Source organism: Mustela nivalis (assembly GCF_964662115.1).
Source record: "Mustela nivalis genome assembly, chromosome: 4".
In the NCBI taxonomy this organism is placed as follows: Eukaryota; Metazoa; Chordata; class Mammalia; order Carnivora; family Mustelidae; genus Mustela; species Mustela nivalis.
In genome coordinates, this window is record NC_139023.1 from 161,226,278 (window position 1) to 161,243,217 (window position 16,940).

The 16,940-nt window shown below is 58.5% G+C and overlaps 1 protein-coding gene across 7 annotated transcripts; it reads right to left on the reverse strand.

Annotated features, from left to right (window-relative positions):
- Window positions 1–264: 264 nt before the first annotated feature.
- Window positions 265–13,786, reverse strand: PDLIM2 (PDZ and LIM domain 2). 7 transcript variants are annotated; one of them, XM_082729263.1, is made up of 11 exons: window positions 13,163–13,566; window positions 12,835–13,020; window positions 11,615–11,732; window positions 10,784–10,935; window positions 8,282–8,351; window positions 8,019–8,170; window positions 7,785–7,863; window positions 3,889–3,971; window positions 3,497–3,642; window positions 1,857–1,974; window positions 265–844 (listed from the first exon to the last, which is right to left on the reverse strand). In XM_082729263.1, the coding sequence occupies exons 3-11, from the start codon at window positions 11,705–11,707 to the stop codon at window positions 673–675; spliced, it is 1,065 nt and encodes a 354-aa protein (XP_082585389.1). In that variant the 5' UTR covers window positions 11,708–11,732; window positions 12,835–13,020; window positions 13,163–13,566; the 3' UTR covers window positions 265–672. The 7 variants fall into 7 exon arrangements, with proteins under 7 accessions (XP_082585389.1, XP_082585391.1, XP_082585392.1 ...); XM_082729265.1 differs by having other exon boundaries at window positions 13,178–13,297; XM_082729266.1 differs by having other exon boundaries at window positions 11,897–13,020; window positions 13,178–13,274.
- Between the last annotated feature and the right edge of the window lie 3,154 nt (window positions 13,787–16,940).

Below are 16,940 nucleotides of genomic sequence, written 5' to 3' on the forward strand. Positions count from 1 at the left end.
CCTGGCTCAGCTAGAAGCCTGATTCTCCCTCTTCATCTACCTGCCACTCTGCAGACTTGTGTTCTTTCCCTCTCTTTTAAAATAAATAAATAAAATCTGAAAGAAAGAAAGGGAGGAAGGAAGGAAAGAAGAAAGAAGCTTCTTCGGTAGGTTTGGGGGGGGCAGATAAAGTGGAAAAAAATTATGTAAATAAAGACTTTCGACCCAGTGGTCAAGAGAAGCTCATCCCCAAGGGCTGGGCAGGGAAGGAGAGAGGAGATCTACTTTGTTTTGTCCATGTATATATATTTATAGAGTTCATATGTTGAGAACTTTACAGAATGAATACCTTTCGCCTCTGACCACCCATCTCTTTCTACGTACTTCTCTCTGTGTCCCAACCTGCTTAACCCCTGTTGCACAAGGATATCCAGTGCGGTGCCCACCTCAGCGGTTGGTGCACAGCCTGTCCTGCAGGGGGAAGTGAGAGTTTCTAGCACAGGCCTGGGACAGTGAGGCTGTCATGCACAGCCCAGGATAGGCCCCAGGACCTAGCCGCACCTAGCATGGAGGAAGGGGCCCGCCCACCACCCACCAACCGCCCTTCCATGCCAACCTGCTGTTGGTATGGCCCAGGCACAGAGGTGCCCACAAAGTTGAGGGCGGCCTGAGAGCACAGCCAGGCGCTCAGGTCTAGGAACTGAGGGTGGGGGGTGAGGAGTAGCGCTGGCGGGCGTGCTTCTCACAGTACAGCTCGTCCCCCACCCAGAAGTGCCCGCGCATCTTCAGGTTCAGCCCGCAGTCTGCGCAGGTGTAACAGCTGGGGTGGCGGTAGCGCCCCTCCTGGATGCGGACAGCGTGGTTCCTGCAGGGGGCGATGGAGAGGGCAGAGCCATTAGCCTGGGGACTTCGGTGGAGGTGGGACCCCAGGCAGGACCGCTGCCCTTCTCATTCGTAGGGAGCCTAGCTCCGAGACAGGACTCGGGGAAGATCCCCAAATTTCAGACGCTGACTCCCCGAGCCTTCCTTTAGGACTCTCGAGTCAATATCCCTACAACCCCCCACCCTCAAGACCTCTAGTTAAAAAAAAGAGGGGTGCTCCCCCTTTAAACAAACACAGATAAATTGCATCCTGAATTTTCTGGGTTGATAATGGAGCAGTGGTTCTCAAAATGTGGTCCCAGGAATGAGGACCCACAGCATCGCACTCCCTGCGAACAAGCTGGAAAAGTGGAAGCTCTGGGGCGCGGAACCCTCTGACAATCCCTTTCCTTGCATCTACATATCCCATTCCGCAGGTGGAACAGCGAAGCCCACAGAGGCTAAGGGGTTTGCCTAAACTGAGTCATCTGGCCGTTAACACCGCGTGCAAGACATTTATGGCGGGGGCGGAGGGGAGGGTGAGTGGGGTTTCAGCAATTTGCCAGAGAACACCGCTGCATTACAATGCCACCCACTGAGAAAAACAAACCTGCCTTTGGAAAATCCATCCCTTTCCAAAGTAGGTGGGGAAGTGGGGGTGGGGGGTGGGGGGGGAGAGCAACATTTTCCAGGAGGAGGCACCCCATCTGGAGGTAGATCTCCAGAGGCTTTTAGATTACTGGAGAGAAATCAGAAGCAATAACATTTCCTCCTCCTCTGGTGAGGGCGAAAGAAATCAGAAAGGAGGCGATGCAGCAGGAAGAAGGCAGCAAGGCTTTGTAAGAAGCCTGAGAACAAGCCTCATTACCCCCTCGCACAGATGCACCGTGGAAAGCCCCGCCGGGCCCCGATTGGTTGTTCTCTGCAGAGCCCTCCCGAGGGCGTTTCCTGCCCTGCTCCGCCCCCTACCGCCCAGCCAGGGAGTGCCTGCCCCCCACCCCCACCCCAGTACTCACACGATGCTGGTGCTGCACTTCTCGCACGTGTGGAGCTTGGGTGGGGTGGCCAGCGCCCTGGAGGTGGGCAGGGAGGACTGGGGGCTCAGCTGACTGGGCAGGAAGGCAGGTGTGCCACCTGGGGGTGGGCAGACAGACACATTAGAGCTCTTCTTCCCCGTGGCGGCAGCCAGGCTCTATTTACCCATGCACGCTCCTCCAGCACAGCTCCGAAGAGGCTCCTAAAAGGTGCGCTTAGGCTAAGGGAACACCGTGGGTGTGGCGGGTAGGTGATGGATGAAGGGAGTGATGGTGGCCGCTTCTTGGCTGGGGCGGAGTTAGCCCAAGCTGAGGCAGCCCAAGGAATGTCTGAGCTGTGTCTACACATCCCACCAAGCAGGCGTGATCCAGGCATGATGCTATTAATTAAAAGATGGTAATGATAGATAATAGCAGCACCACAATACCTTTATACAGCTTTCAAAGGGCTTCTATGGGCCCGGCTGCCTGTGACCCTTGGAACAACACTGAGGTGAAGCACCCGGGGTTCGGGATGGGTATGGTCCCCTTTGGCCCAAGGACTCCAAGGTTCCAGCAGTGACCATCTGCGCTCCACCCCCACCCCAACCACCTCTCTCCGGGCCCTGCCCACGGGCCCACCAAGGCCTTAGGGTCCTGATAGACAAGCTTCGCTTGCTGCCCCCTGACCCCAGTGAGCACCCCAGGAGCTAACTGTCTGAGCTGAAACCGGGCACCAGATATTGTACCAGTGAGGCTGTTGATCCGGACCTCTGGACTGTTCCATCGTCTGCCTCCCTGCAGCCTCTGCCAGGCCAGGCCCCCTCGTCTCTCCCCTGCACTAGGCAGTGCCCCCCAACACATACACACACAGTACCACTGTACCCCGACCACCACCTCACCCCTATAAACCGTTCTTCAAGGGCAGACAGGTGCCTGGCCACTCTTGGCCACCACACTTGGCACCCCACAGGCCCATCAGAGAGGCACAGTAAATGTCTGTGGAAGGAACAACAGAATGGCTGGCGAGAGCCCATATCTCTCTTCTTTCTCACTCCAGCATCTGCCTGGCATTATTTAATGAGCCCTCCTGGGTTAGGGCACTCCTCCACCTGGCACATGAGACCCCCCAGCCAGGACTCAACCTCTAAGACCAGGCCCCTGCTACTCTCTCGCTCCCACACCAAAGCCCTCCGGCTGCCAGCCACCACAGGCCTCGCGCTCACCGCCACCACCACTACCAACCAGCCCCTCCTCCTCCCGCCGCCCCATGCCCTCTCTGGAGGCTCAAACTCCCTGCCGCCATCTTAAGGCCCTTTGTTAAAGTCTTAATCTTTCTTCAAGGGTCAAGTCAACGTTATTTTCTTCCATGAAGCCCTCCCTGAAGACCCAGTCCCCATGGGCCCTATTCTCCACCTTTGTCATTCCCTTGACATTTTCCTGATCCCAGCCAGCCAACAAAGTACAGTTGCACCCCTGCAACTCCTATCTGATTGAAAGCCCCTTTAGTGCAGGGACTTGCCCTTGGTACCTACTCCTGTGCTGAGTACTTAAGACATACCTATTCAATATCATGCCCAATTAGGGTCCGGGGACATTCTGTCAGAACCTACTTCCAACATGTAACCCCCCCAGGGGCTCACCTCTCTCCTCAGCCTCCAGGGCTTCCTGCAAGAGCCTAAAGGAGCTGGACTGCCGGGGGGCAAGCCGCGCCTCACGATTCTCCTGTAGCATCTTATAGACTTCTGAGTCCTCTTCCAGAAGGCGGCTTCCCCCTTCTGAGTCCACACTGCAGGGGCAGGAGGTAGCCAGGAGTGAGGGTCCCTTCCTGGGTATGAGGACCAGCATGGGGGCAGGGAAAGAGCGCCCTAGGGCAAAGGATTCTGGGGGTGGGTATTCAGAGGACAGCCAACTGGGCTTAAAACCATCAGGACCCCCCCAACCACTCCCCACCACCACCCCCATCCCTCCTCTCTGTCTCCTGGCTTCCCAGGCCCTCCAGGATTCCACCCCACCCTCCAGGGCCCGCTGCTACCTGAGCCTGGGGCTGGAGGAACGGGGACCGGGGGAAGGCGGCAGCACCAGCACAGCTGAGTCGCCAGCTCGGGTGAGGCTAGCCTGTGGGACAGAGAGGCACCAGGGGAGGAGTTAGCGGCTGGAGCCTTTGGCCAACACAGCCGTCTGGGCCGCCAAGCCAAGCCTGGCTGTTCCCCAGGCCCAACACCAGAGGGCTCCCAGCTCTCGCTGACCAGCAGGCCGGCAACAAGGCAACAAGGGCCCATCGCCCCAACCCTGCCCTCTGGGAACTAGGGACTCCTCCTGCTCAGTCCCAGAAGGGGAGAGTGGTCAGCCCCTGACTGTGGAAGTAAAATGTTTCTGCAAGGAGACTGGGCGCGGGGCAGAACAGCAGAAAGGAAGTAAGCAGATCCTTTTGCTGTGAGGAGAAGGAAACACAGGGATGGAGCGAAGGGCCTAAGACCCCTCTTAGAGTCAGGGCTGGAGTTGCAGGAGGGACCCCTCTCCTGCACACGCTTCCTCTCCTGAGAGGGCCCAGGTCTGCTGGCTGTCCTGGAGGTCTGGTTCTGCCCCAGGAAGTCTGCGGGGGCCAGGCCCATTCTGGACCCACACCCCAGCAGCAGCACCCCTCTCCAGGCGTGCACTGTCCACCTTGGGCTCTTTACGCCTGCTGTCCATGTGGAAATCCCACCTTTAACCTCACTGGTGCTCCACTTTCTGGCCTGCACCTCTGCACCCACTCCCTCTACCCAGCCTCATCTCCATTGCCAGCCCCCACAGAAGGGGTCCCCCACAGAAGGGACCCCTCAGAGACCACCAGACAGGCCACAGTGCACCGGGCTGAGGGCACAGTTCCCTGGAAGGCCAAATTCCCTTGGTCTTAAGATTCAAAGTCAGGGACAAAGTACAGGGTCCAATGATAAAATGGCATGAATTTTTCAGCTAAAAACAGAAACTTGAGGGTTTTGAGAAGACAGCCCTAGACCCTCACTCCTGCAACCTGCTTCCGCCAGCCTACATTCCTCTTGCTCTTGGTGCCTTGTGGTCCACTGACAGGCGGTAAGATGGTTTCCTCAGCACCAGCGCCTTAAGAACCGTCCCATTGTGCCATCTGAGGCCAGCCTGTGCCCGGCATGGGGGCAGCGGCTAGTTGGGAGGGCGAGACAAAACCCACCCAGGCTCTCTTTGCAAGCCAAGTCCAAGTGCCAGCCAGAGGGAGGGGTGCTGTCTTTACTTAACATCTGCCCACCAAGGCATGTGCCTACCCAGATGTGGCAACTTCCAGTTTTCAGAAGGACCCCATAAAGGCTGGTGGGGTCCTGAGCCTGGGGCTCAGTACAGCCCCAGCCAGCCAGCTCAGGAACCAGCAGCAAGGCCATGGCCACAGCAGACTGGGGTGGGGGAACCTCACCTCTAACCCCTTTCCTCCTGCCGGACCACGACACCCTGGTGGAGAGGAGCCCAGCTCCCTGATTAGGAGCAGCTCTGCCTTTCTCCTCCCTCCCTCCTAGTCAGCTAGGGACACCTGCCTTCCCAGAAGGAAGCTTGGATCCCCAAGTCCAGAGAAGCTGCTCACCTCCCCACCCCCAAGAGCTCATCTGTAGCCAGCACCTCTCAAACTGTGTTCTGGTGAACACAGGGATGTGAATAAGTGAGTGGCAGGTATGTGGGGGGAGAGGGGATGCCAAGAGAAATTCTGTAGTTAAATTTAAGTTTAGGAAATTGTTAAAATTAAATGTATTTCTCATGGGACTTCTCAGAGCCTTTAAGGTGCTAAAAGTACACAGTGGCTCTCAAGAGGGAGGTGTGGGACCCTGTGATTCCCACACCATCTGATCACAGCCTCATTTATAGACCAGAATGCAAGCTTCATTGGGTTAGGAATTTCTGTTGGTCCACCAAGGCATCCCCAGAGCCTAGAAGGGCGCTTGACACAAAGCAGCTCAACAAAAGCTTATTGAAGGGGGACGCCTGGGTGGCTCAGACGGTTAAGCATCTGCCTTCAGCTCAGGTTGTGATCCCAGGGTTCTGGGATCAAGTCCCACATCAGGCTCCCTGCTCAGCGGGGAGCCTGCTTCTCCCTCTGCCTCTGCCTCTGCCTGCTGCTCTACCTGCTTGGGCTCTCCTCTCTCTCTCTCTCTGACAAATAAATAAAATCTTTAAAACAAAAATCAAATAAGTTTGTTGAAGGAATGACCATGGTCCTCAGGCCAAAGGAGGGAACTCAGAGCACAGGAACCGAATGTCAGGTCCAGAGAGAGAAAGACGGGCTGATCCAAGGTTAGATGTTAGAGATGGGACTACCTCAGGTCTCCCTGCCCCCCCAGCCCAGGGCTCCTGGTTACACTACATGGGTGGTCCTCAGATCTTCGCATCAGGACCCTGAGGACTCCTTAAAACACAGATTGGCGCCCTGCTCCACCCCTTCACCCCTGCATCTAACCCAGCAGGTCCAGGCTGGGACCTGAGAATGTGCATTTCTAACAGGTTCCAAGGCACTGCTGCAGGCTTGGGAGCTACTCCCTGTACCTCCAGCGTCTGCCCAGCATCTCCCCTTTGCCCAAGTTTGGGAACCACAAAGAAGAAGGCGAGGATGGATGGACCCTTTCCAGCCATGCCCTGGGCCAAGTGCAGTCCCAGCTGGTGTCAGCCCCAAGATCTCCCAGAGAAGGCCCTCCCCACTCCCACCCAGGCCCAGACACGCCAGGTCCTGCTTATACACTGCTTTGCCATCCCCCGGCTTATCATCCTCTAATCTAAACCCTATCCAGTCCTACCTCTGACGTCCAGCAAAATTCCTGACAAAGCCTTCTCAGGCCACCCAGCCCACACTCCTCTCTTCCCTCCCAGAATGCCTCCCGCTTTTATAATTAAGACCACACTGTTTAGTTCTTAATTGTTCCCAAACTGCTTTACATGCTTGTCTTATCTCCCCAACTACACTTTAAATTCTTTAAAGTCGGGAATCTTATCGAAGGCATCTCTGTGCCCCCCTGGCCTGGCAGTCCACTGAGTGGGCTCCCAAGGAGTCACTGGCGAGACCCTCCCATGCAGCCCCCACAGAAGCCCTCTCCTTCCTTCCCCAGAGTCCCCCAGTTTGTAATGCCCTCCCCTGGCCATCTCCAAAGATTCTGCTTTCTGGAATGCGGAATCACCGGGAGGGAGGACTCCAGCAGCTGGGTCTCATCCCCTTCACCCCAAAGGCTAGATATGCCCCCCCACCCAATTCTGCCCCCAACAGCTGTGGCCCAGGACTGTTGGCGTCCTTGCTCCCTCACTTCCTCACCCTTGCCCTTAGAAAGGAGAAATACCACCAAGACAGGGTTTGGGGGGGCTGTCACTAGTTCGCAGTTAGGACCCGGCAGTGGGTTGGGGGGTGGGGGGTGTCCAGAGTAGAAGGGCAGGGAGGAGGGCAGACAGAAAGTAAGCCAAGTGCAACTTGAGGCAGAACCACAGTCCCACTGGTGGTTCTCTGGGCTGAGTCAGAGGAGGAGGAAGGGGGATGGGGTGATGGGAGTTGGGGGCGGGCATGGGGCTTGGAATGGGGAGGAATGTGTTCAAGAGATGCAGCCAGAGCCAAAGGGAACCATCCCAACAACAGCAGCAAAACTATTTCAGCCCTGGCCCAAGAGAAACACTCAGGAAGGGAGGACGCTAGCAGGAGGGGGTTGGCCGCGAGTGGGAGGACAGGAGGTAGAAGGCCACCTGGGACCGGCCAGGCAGGGCTGGGAACCAGCAAGTGCAGCCCACCAGCAGACACAGTTTCCTCCCGGCTCAGGAGAGGGGCATGCTTGTTGCTGGGCGATGGAGGCGCTGGCTGCCCAAGGGGGACCCGCCATCTGCAGCCCCAAGGGTGCCATTGGCACTCAGCTGGGATGAGATGCTCTCTCCTCCCCACCCCCCAGGCATCCTCACCTGGCGGTTTCCGGGGCGGCCTCCGTAGGAGAAGCGGTCAGCAGCGGTGGGTCCCGGGGAGTGTGCCAGGCTCTGGAAACTGAAATGCGGGAAATGGATGGTGTGTGTGCCCCCCGTCCCACCCAATCTGCCTCAGGGATACAGAGCGTGCCCTCAGGCTCCTGTAAACCCAGCTGCTGAGACTGACAGGCCTGTTCACGACCCCGTGGCCTTCGTGCCCACCCCTGCGCTCACCTGCGGCTGACCATAACCTCTCCAGGGAGGGCTTGCGGGCTGCTGAGGGGCAGGGTAGAGAAGGGGCTGCCTGGCTGGGGGCTGGAGGACACAGGGCTGGAGCAGGAAGACCTCAGGGAGGACTGGCTGTCTGTGTGCGTCCTCATGGAGCCCTGTGGAGAGAAGGGCCGCGAAGGGAGGCACCCATCCCCTAACCGGCCCTGCCCCTCAGGGTTCCCCTCACCTCAGGGTGCTGGAGTTCCCAGCAGAAGGCACCTTCCTACCTGGAAGCGAGTCGCCAGCACTTCCACAGAGCCATCCCCATTGGTCTGCCCAGGGGAAGCAGCCCGCGACCTGAGGAGAGGCCAGAGGGAAGCCGGTCACAGGAGTCCAGGAGCCCCGCTCACCTAACTGGGCTGCAGATGGCAGCTGTTCCCCCAACAGATTCTCAAGACTCCTAAATGTTCAAAACATGTGGACATCAGGTTGTCAAATTTCAACTTTGCCAAGTTCAAAACGACTCTTATTAACAACCACTGTCATGTCTCAAAGGAATGGACAGTTTAGCATCAATATGAAAAATAGACATAATTTCATCAATTCAGTTTTAATAAAACCTCACAGTACTCCCTGTCTTTCTCTTTCTGTCTCTCTCTTTTACGATTTTTCATTTATTTACTTGAGAGAAGGAAAGAGAGCATGAGCAGGGAGAAGGACAGAGGGAAAGGAAGAAGCAGACTCCTTGATGACCATGGAGCCCAAACACAGGACTCCACGCGGGGCTCAATCCCAGGACCCCCAGATCATGACCTGAGCCAAAGCCAGACACTTAACTGACTGAGCCACCCAGGCATCTCTCTCTCTCTCTCTCTTTTTTTTAAGTAGTCTTTACACTTAACACCAGGCTCAAACTCAAGACCCAGAGAGGAAGAGTTCTATGCCCCACCAACAGAGCCAGCCAGGCACCCCCCTTTTTCTTTTTCTTTTCTTTTTTTAGCATTTCGTCTAGACTTTGTCATTGGTCAGCATCAGTGTGTAGATGGATTCTGGGGTAGATTGCTGATTTCATATAAATAATCCTTTATCTTTCACGCATGGAGACACAGAAGCCCAGAGAGAGAAAGTGAGTTCCTTAAAACCCAGCAATGGCCAGGCTAGCTGCCCACTCTCCCCTGCCAGCCAGAGGCCGTCTCCCTGTCTCCCACCAGCTTTGCTGCTAAAGGCTGGAACACCTTTGAGAGGGTCATTCCTAGCCCCTTCTGAAGGCTTCTCCTCCATAAAACAAAGTGTGGAGTCTATCTCTCCCACAAACCCCCCAACTCCCAGACCCCGCCATCTTGCAGGGCCTAGACAGCCAGGGTAACAAGCAGGCCCAGCTCCCTACCAATCACCAAGGCAGCCAGCAAAAAGAGGTGCCCCACCTCAGCTCCCTGGGAACCCCCCTCCAAGGCCCTTCCCGCTGGAGTCTTGAACAGGAGGCCATTGGAGGGCTGGGACTGGCCTAGGGTGAAGAAAGAGCCTGCCATGTCCCAACCCCACCACACCATTCCTGGATGTCTGGCCACTTCTAGAGAGGTCTGCAAGAACTGCAGTCACCACACACCACACCAGCCTAGACCTTCCCAGGCAGGGGCGTGGGGCCAGAGTGAAGGGAGCTGGGGCTTTGGCTCCAGTCCAGAGCACTGCTTCCTGCCACAGAGCTTCTGGGTGCTCCTGTGGAGGAGACTGGGAGGGTTTAGGAGTGGACCAGACAAAAGAAAGAAGATGCTGGGAGTCTTGACCTGCCCATCATGGAGGTGAAGGCCTGGAGGGACTTGGTCAGGCCCCCCTCGCTGATGGCACTGTGTACAAGAGGAACCTATGGGAAGTGATGGTGTCAGCAGCTCCCTGCCCCTCTGCCACCCCACTCTGCAGTCCCTTGTAGACTTTGGTTCCCTTCCCAGATGCCATGAGGTACTCTCCACCCCCCTCCTTGGGCCGCAGTCCTACAAACACTCACGAGCCTGAGTGGTATGAGGGAGTCACTGAAGGGGCCGGGGTCATGAGAGCGTCGTGGGAGCCAGCATCTATGACACTGTGGGACAGTGGGGGTGGGGACAGGGCGTGGACTCAGGGCCCAGAGAGAGCCTGGGAGGGGAGGGGAAGGCAGAGAAGCAGGGGGTGACTGACTCAAGTTAAAGGCCCGCCCAGAGGGTTCTCTTGACTGGGGATCTCCCAGCATTCCTGTCCCATGACTCACTCTGATGCCCCACCTCAGGGAGCCACCCGTTCCCCCACCCCACCCCACCCCGCCAACCCAGGCCTCGTGGCTGAAAACCCAAGCCTGGAAATCTGCCTTCATCTGCACTGCCCAGAGAAGCCATGGGGACTGACAGAGGGGGTTCTTTGGGGAGTGAGCCCCAAACTCCTCAAACCACCCCGCCCAGGATCTGAACAAAGGCCACCCCCTCTTGGAGGCAGGGGCCTGGGAGACCCAGCCTAAGGCTCCTGTTTCCCCTCTTCAACCCACTTCATGCCCACACCCTCTACCCTGCACACTTGGGAACCAGTCAAACCCGGGCATCCAGGTACTTGATGCCAGCCGGCCCTGCCCATGGCTGCGTGCCCAGCTGGGCTCGGGGACACCCCTCAGCCCACCCTGAGGCAGCTCCAGAGCCTGGACCTTCTCAAAGATGAGCCAAAAGATCCCAGGAAGACCAGGCTGGGGCTGAGAGGGCAGCCACCATGCAGCAGGCCAACAGAGGGGTGAAGATATGCCGGCCAGCCTAGCAGAGGGGAGGGCCTACCGGTCTAGCCGCAGCCGCAGGGGTGAGGGGCTCTGGCGGATCTTGCTTTGCGCCTCCGCGTGAAGCATACCCTCAGCACTCTCCCCGTTGATGGCCAGGATAATGTCACCGGGCCGGAGGTCAGCAGCCTCAGCCTTGCCCCTCTCAGTTACCTGTAGGGGATGAGGGACAAGTGGTCTGAGATACCCCTGCTCAGACAGTGAGGACATTCCCGCAGGGATGGAGGAGAGGGGATGTGTCTCTGTCCTGCCCAAGAAATACAGAAGCAGGTTTGAACCAGGCTGGCCGGTGTCCCCCTTTTTCTCCCTGCCCTGCAGTGTCTGCGCAGTTATTCAGCTAATCCCCTCCCAAAGCTGGAGGGGAACCACCCCCTCACCCCATCCCTGGCATTCTCACAGAGCCTCCCAAAGAAATGACAGAATTTGAGGGGCTGTGCTTGGAAATACTTCTCGATAGAGAGCCCTGCCCATGCAAACACACCACATAGGTAGTTACCCCGTGAATGCTCCCTGGCCTGGGCCTGGGTCAGGACACTACCAAGGACTTGGGGCTCCTGTTCTAGTAACTTCCCCAGGTGGCTGCCAGCAGGTGCAGGGTGGGTGACCAAGGAGAAAAGAGCAGACCTCTACTTCGCCCAGCTCCCTGTCAATCCCCAGAAGTCTGTTCCCGAAGTGGTCACCACAGCCCCACGGCAATGGGGCCCCAGTCTTCCCCAGGCTGACACTCTCAGAAGCAGGCCTTCTGACTCCAGAATGAAAAAAAAAAAAAAAAAAAGTGGCTGTGGAGAGCCGGTAGACAGGGTAGATCCTAGCTCCTGGAACTAGCCCTTACCTTGGTCACCATGATGGGTGTGTGGAAATCCCTGCCCCCAGTGATCCGGAAGCCCCAGGGCCCGGGCCCTGCCACATCCACAGTCAGGGCCATATCACAGGAAGGAGGGTTGGAGACCCTGTAGAAGCAAAAGAGAGGGGATGACAGGTCCAGAGAGAAGCCAGTTAGGGACTGGGGAGGGGTGCGGGGGGAGTGTAGAGGAAGTGACTAACTCCCTCCTTCAACCCCCTGGTTTCACTTCCCCCCACCCTGGGAAGCCATGACTCTGAGTTCCCCCTTCACCGCCACAGTCTTCAGCAGCGCAGCTCCCAGAAGGCAGGCCGTTCGGGTGCCTCACAGGCCCTTGCTGGATGGAGACCAGGCGGGCAGGGGCTGGCAGGTGGTAGGCGATGTCACCGATGTCACCGTTTCCTGCCTCTCCCCCTCCTCCACCAGCAAGGCTAAGTCCCATCAGTGCTTGCTTCCTGTCCCCAAAACTGACTGCACAAGGTACTTCCTCCCCACTCTGGGGGAGGGCAGCACTCTGGGAACAGGAGTGACAGCAAACAAGGGGGTGAGGCCACCACAGACTGTTCAAGTAGTTGGCTGGGTGGGGACTGGCCCTGGGTCTTCAGAGGGGCCTCCTGGCAGCCGGCCTGGCCCCTGGCAATGTGGTCCAGGTAGGCAAGACGAGGCTTCCCACCTCCTCCAGGGGCCTGCTGCCTTCTGAACAGCCCCAGCCAGAAGGACGGGCTCACCTGCCAAGCTGGGCACACCCACCCCCTGGCAATGGCTGTAGCAGGGCAAGCTGACTGATGCTGCCTGCTAGCTGGGGCCACAGGCGTCCCATCCACGGCCCCCTCCGCTGGGCAAGGGAGTGTCCTTACAGACCCAGCCCTGGTAGGATTTCCTGAGCCTCTAGTTATGGAGCCAGGAGCCAACCCAGGCAGGAAGCTGTAATGCCAGCCCTGGGCCACCACCCTGCCCAGCACCCACCCTGGGGCTGCCCCTGGGGAGGCCAAGAGGCTGCAAGTGCTGTCAGAATCCATCAAGGACACTAGGGCCACTTCCCGTGTTTAAGAGCCTGGGAAGACGGCAGCCAAGCAAGCAAGAAGGGCTCTCGGCCCCCTCTACCGTCCCTGGCTTCGCCTTTTGCCCAGGCCTAGCCCCTGTCCCTGCCCCCAGGTCTCCAGGTCCCCAGGCCGACGCTCGCGGTTCACAGAGGCTTTGGATTCTCAGACCTTTGAGCCGGCTGATGAACTCCGCGCCCCGGGCCGCGGGGATGTGCCCAGCCCGTTGGCCCAGCTCTCCCAGTCCGGGCGCCTTCTGCACTCCGAGGCCAAGGTACCCGCGGGCCCGGTGCTGGAGGAGGAGCGCCCGGGATCGGGAAAGCCCAGCACGCAGGGGGCACCGGCCTCCAGGCGAAGCTACAGGGAGAGGAGCCGTGGGCGGAGTAAAGGGCCGGGGTTCGGAGAGCGGCGCAGAGGGCGCGGGTTCGCAGAGCTGCAAGGTCTCCGGAGCCCGGAAGGTCGCCGGCTGTGCTGACGGTGCGCAGGTGGGCGCGCTCACCTAGCTCCCGCTCACCTGGCTCCCGCTCACCCGTCGGGCTGGACGGCCAGAGCCGGGAGGGAAGGGAAGGAGGGAGGGTGGGTGAGGAGACACCGCCACTGCCGCCGCCGCCACCGCCGCTGTCTGCCGGACTCTGGGGAGAGCCCGCCCGGGGCTCCAAGACCTGCCTCCGCCCATGTGATCCCGGGGCCGCCCCTGCCGCCGCCCCTGGCCGGGGAGGCCGCCTCCTCCGCGCAGCCCAGCCCGAGAGCTGCCACCTGGCCCGCGCCCTGCTGGGGTGCGCGGGGGGGGGGGGGGTCTCTCTTTAGGGCCCCTTAGAGGCTGCGGCCGTCCTCCCCGAGGTGCCCTTCTCCCGAATGCTCAGAGAGGGCGGGGAGGCGTTCCGGTGACGGGTCGCGAGCCCCACTGCGCGGACAGCAGAGGCTGCGCCCCTGAAGTTCTCCCAGGCCGGCCGCGCCCACCCGCCTTCGCAGGGGCCCTCGAGCACCTCCCCCCACGCCGCCTTCACCACAGCCGGGGCCGGGGCGGGGGGTGGGCGGGCTGGGTCTGTCTGCGGTCCGCCTGGCTCCTCCGCCCACTCCCGGCTTGAACTCCGACGCTGGCGCGGATGGAGCCCCGACACCCACAGATCCCAAGCCGGGGCTGCCCTCGCGCCCTCCTCAACTTGGTTCCCCAACGGCGCGCGCGCTCCCCGGGCGGTGGCTAAGGGCTGCTGGGTTCCTAGGGCTGCTCAGGGCTGCCCTGCCGGACGGAGATGCCCCACAAGCCTGCTCGGCTCCGGGCGACCTTCGAGGCCCAGGAGCTGGAGGGAATCCTGGCTGGCGGTCACCGGGCGCTCTCCTGGGCTGATGTTCCTGGCTGATTCCTGGCTTCCCTCTCCTCACCCTCTCTGATGCCCTGCCTGGGGTGGGCCAGTCCCAACAATCACCATGGGCCCTCGCTGTCCATGTGGCCAGCCTTCTGCCAACCACCTGAAACCCAGGCTCTGGGGTTAGGGAGCAAGTAGCCGAGGAAGACCCCAGGCATCAGCTCAGAACCATCTGGCAAATGGTTCCCCGGAACCGTACCTGGCAACCCTCAACCTGGAGACCTCAGGGCGCACCAAGAGCCGGCTCCCGCATCTCCGATTGATCTCCACTTTGCATTCTCTCTGTCAGGCTGGTGTGTTTTCAGGGAAGCACACCTGTGGGCACAGCTGTAACTTGCCTGCCTCAGGTGTGAGTCATTCCAAGTTCCCTCTGCAAGGAGTGCCCTCGCCACTCTTCCCGCCTACCTGTCCTGAGTCTCATCCTCCCCACACGGACTGACGGGTGGACTGCCACCGACCTCCCCTGTTCTAGCCTTCCTGTGGCCTCTGTCCTCAGTGCAGGTAAGCCACTCTCCACCAACCAGCTCTGGGCCTCCTGGAGTGGCCCCTTTGTGTGACGCAAGTGCTCTACCGCCCCAACTAGACCCCTAACTAGACCAGAAGCCCTTGAGGGAGGAGGAAACTGCGGGACCAGCAAGCACAGCCCTGGAGTCCCACAGATCTAGCCTCACATGCCAGATCTGCCTCTTACCGTGTGACCTTGGGTCATTTCCTCACTTTCCCCATGGGTAAAATGAGTATAGTGCCTACCTTAGCCTCCTTTGTGAAAACTGTCCTCCTGGATAACGCAGATTCCTGTTAGGGTGGTGGTGGAGGTGCGTGGGGGATCAGTTCACTGCTCCATTCCCAGAGCCTAGCACAGTGCCTGGCACACAGTAGGCATTCAATAAATGTCGAATGAATATTGTTTGAATGATTGAAGGGATTAATTTCTCTTCCTTCACCCCTGATTTGAGGCAGGGCTTCTGGTTTACATCTCTGTGTCCTGACTCTTCCCTAGTCCTTAGTATGTACGGGTTAACCTGCAGGATTTATATTCCATGGGTTGTGCATTCACAAAACTCATGATCAAGACAAAATTGACTCATCCAAGGGCAAGACCCTGTGGACCAGAAGGGAGGACTGTCTTGCTCTAAGCAACTCTGCAGCCCTGGGCAAGTCCCTCAGCTCCCCTCTCTAGCGGGAGCAGCATCCCCAGTGGCCTACCGCACTTTCTGACCCTGACCCTGCAGGTCCCCCTTGCCCCTCAGGCCTGTGACCCTCCCCTCCCCTCCTCCCTCCTGGCCAGGTCAAGGCACAGAAGTGGTCCAGGTCACACTGCAGGCGGGGCTGGCAGGGCAGCAGCCCAAGGGCGTTGGGTTGGTTTGCTGCAGAGGTTTCAGTGCCCCATCAAAGAGGGTGTGGATTCAGTTTCTGTCCCAGGGAAATGAAGTCTCAATCAACCCTGGTATCTTTTCTAAGGGCATTGGGGAATGCAAAGAAGCTGGGACAGGGGATCTTGAATAGGCTAGTGGGTTCCTGAAGAATGGTCATCTCCACATGATGGGCCAGACCAGACAACTTAGAAGCAGACAGTGGTGAGGCCTGGGGTGGACGGAGCAGACGGAACGTACATAAGTCCTGTTCTTCCAGCCGCTGTTTAACCCCCACTGGGGCCCAGGCCACACCCAGGCTCAAGGAAATTGCCGGGGCCAGGCTGTGGCCCTATCATTCACAGGCAGAACTAGGCATCATCACCTCTTCCCACCCACCTGGGGTGGGGGTGCCTTAAGTGACAGGCCTAGCAGACAGGACTGCCAGGAAGAACATAAAAGGAGCCGAACCCAGAGCAGTCCTTGGCTTCATGCATGACCTTCCTTGTCCAGGACAAGGACTGCCTGGGTGCTTGGTCCACTTTGTGCAGAGAGGTGGCAAGAGTCATTGGATCTGACTTCACATTTTAGAATGATGCAACCCAGACAACTTAGTTTCTCAGCTTCAGTCTCTTGTTACGTAAAATGGAATCCTACCCGGGGCGCCTGGGTGGCTCAGTGGGTTAAGCCTCTGCCTTCGGCTCAGGTCATGATCTCAGGGTCCTGGGATCAAGCCCCGCATCAGGCTCTCTTCTCAGCAGAGAGCCTGCTTCCTCCTCTCTCTCTGCTTGCCTCTCTGCCTACTTGTGATCTCTCTCTCTCTGTCAATAAATAAAATATTAAAAAAAAAAAAATGGAATCCTACCCATCATAGGAAAGCTTCTGTCAGACAGCACACGTGCAGCACCTTTTGCCCTGTTCAACTGCCAGCAGCTGCCAAGGAATAGTTTTCTTTCTTGGCAGAGCAGCCAGGCCCAGGCTGTGGCACTGCCGTGGACCACTGCCGTGGACCACCAAGCCACAGGACTGAGAAACCTCTGGCGAGAAGAGTTGCTTTGGCTAAGCTGTGCCCCACCACTCCCAGCTTCCCGCAATCGATGGCTCAAAAACCCGAGCCCAAAGAAGAAAGTAAACAAACACATGAGAGCTTCGGTGTGGAAATGGAGCGCACAGAAGGAAAACATTAGGAGCAGAACAGCTAGAAATGTCATCTCGCCCAGCAACCCCATGACGGCTCCGGAATCAAAACAGGCTGTATACAAGGCCGCATTCAGCTCCCATCTCTGGTTTCTCCCCACGGTCGGGCTCGCCCCAGGCCCTGTGACGTCGGCTTTCTTGGAGCTGCTTGTCGGACAGCTGCCTGATCCTGGAGGCTGCCCCATTCTGCCCGAGACCTGAGGGCTGTGATCTTCAGACAATGAGGGTGCTTTTCCACCCTCCCCTTTCACACACAGCCTCACGTCCCACCTGGTTCCCAGCACAGCCAACTGCAGAAAGAATTCCCCAGTCCTAGGCAGGAGGAGCCTTCTCCTGGCCGGAAGGAAACCGATGGGCAAGG

Excerpts from the sequence above, each read along its gene's own strand:
- PDLIM2 (XM_082729261.1), bottom strand. The coding sequence starts at position 11,707 with ATGGCCCTGACTGTGGATGTGGCAGGGCCCGGGCCCTGGGGCTTCCGG. Across the intron at positions 10,936-11,614 it reads CACCCATCATGGTGACCAAG|GTAACTGAGAGGGGCAAGGC; the intron begins GTAAGGGCTAGT and ends CATCCCCTACAG. Across the intron at positions 845-1,856 it reads AAGTGCAGCACCAGCATCGT|GAACCACGCTGTCCGCATCC; the intron begins GTGAGTACTGGG and ends CGCCCCCTGCAG.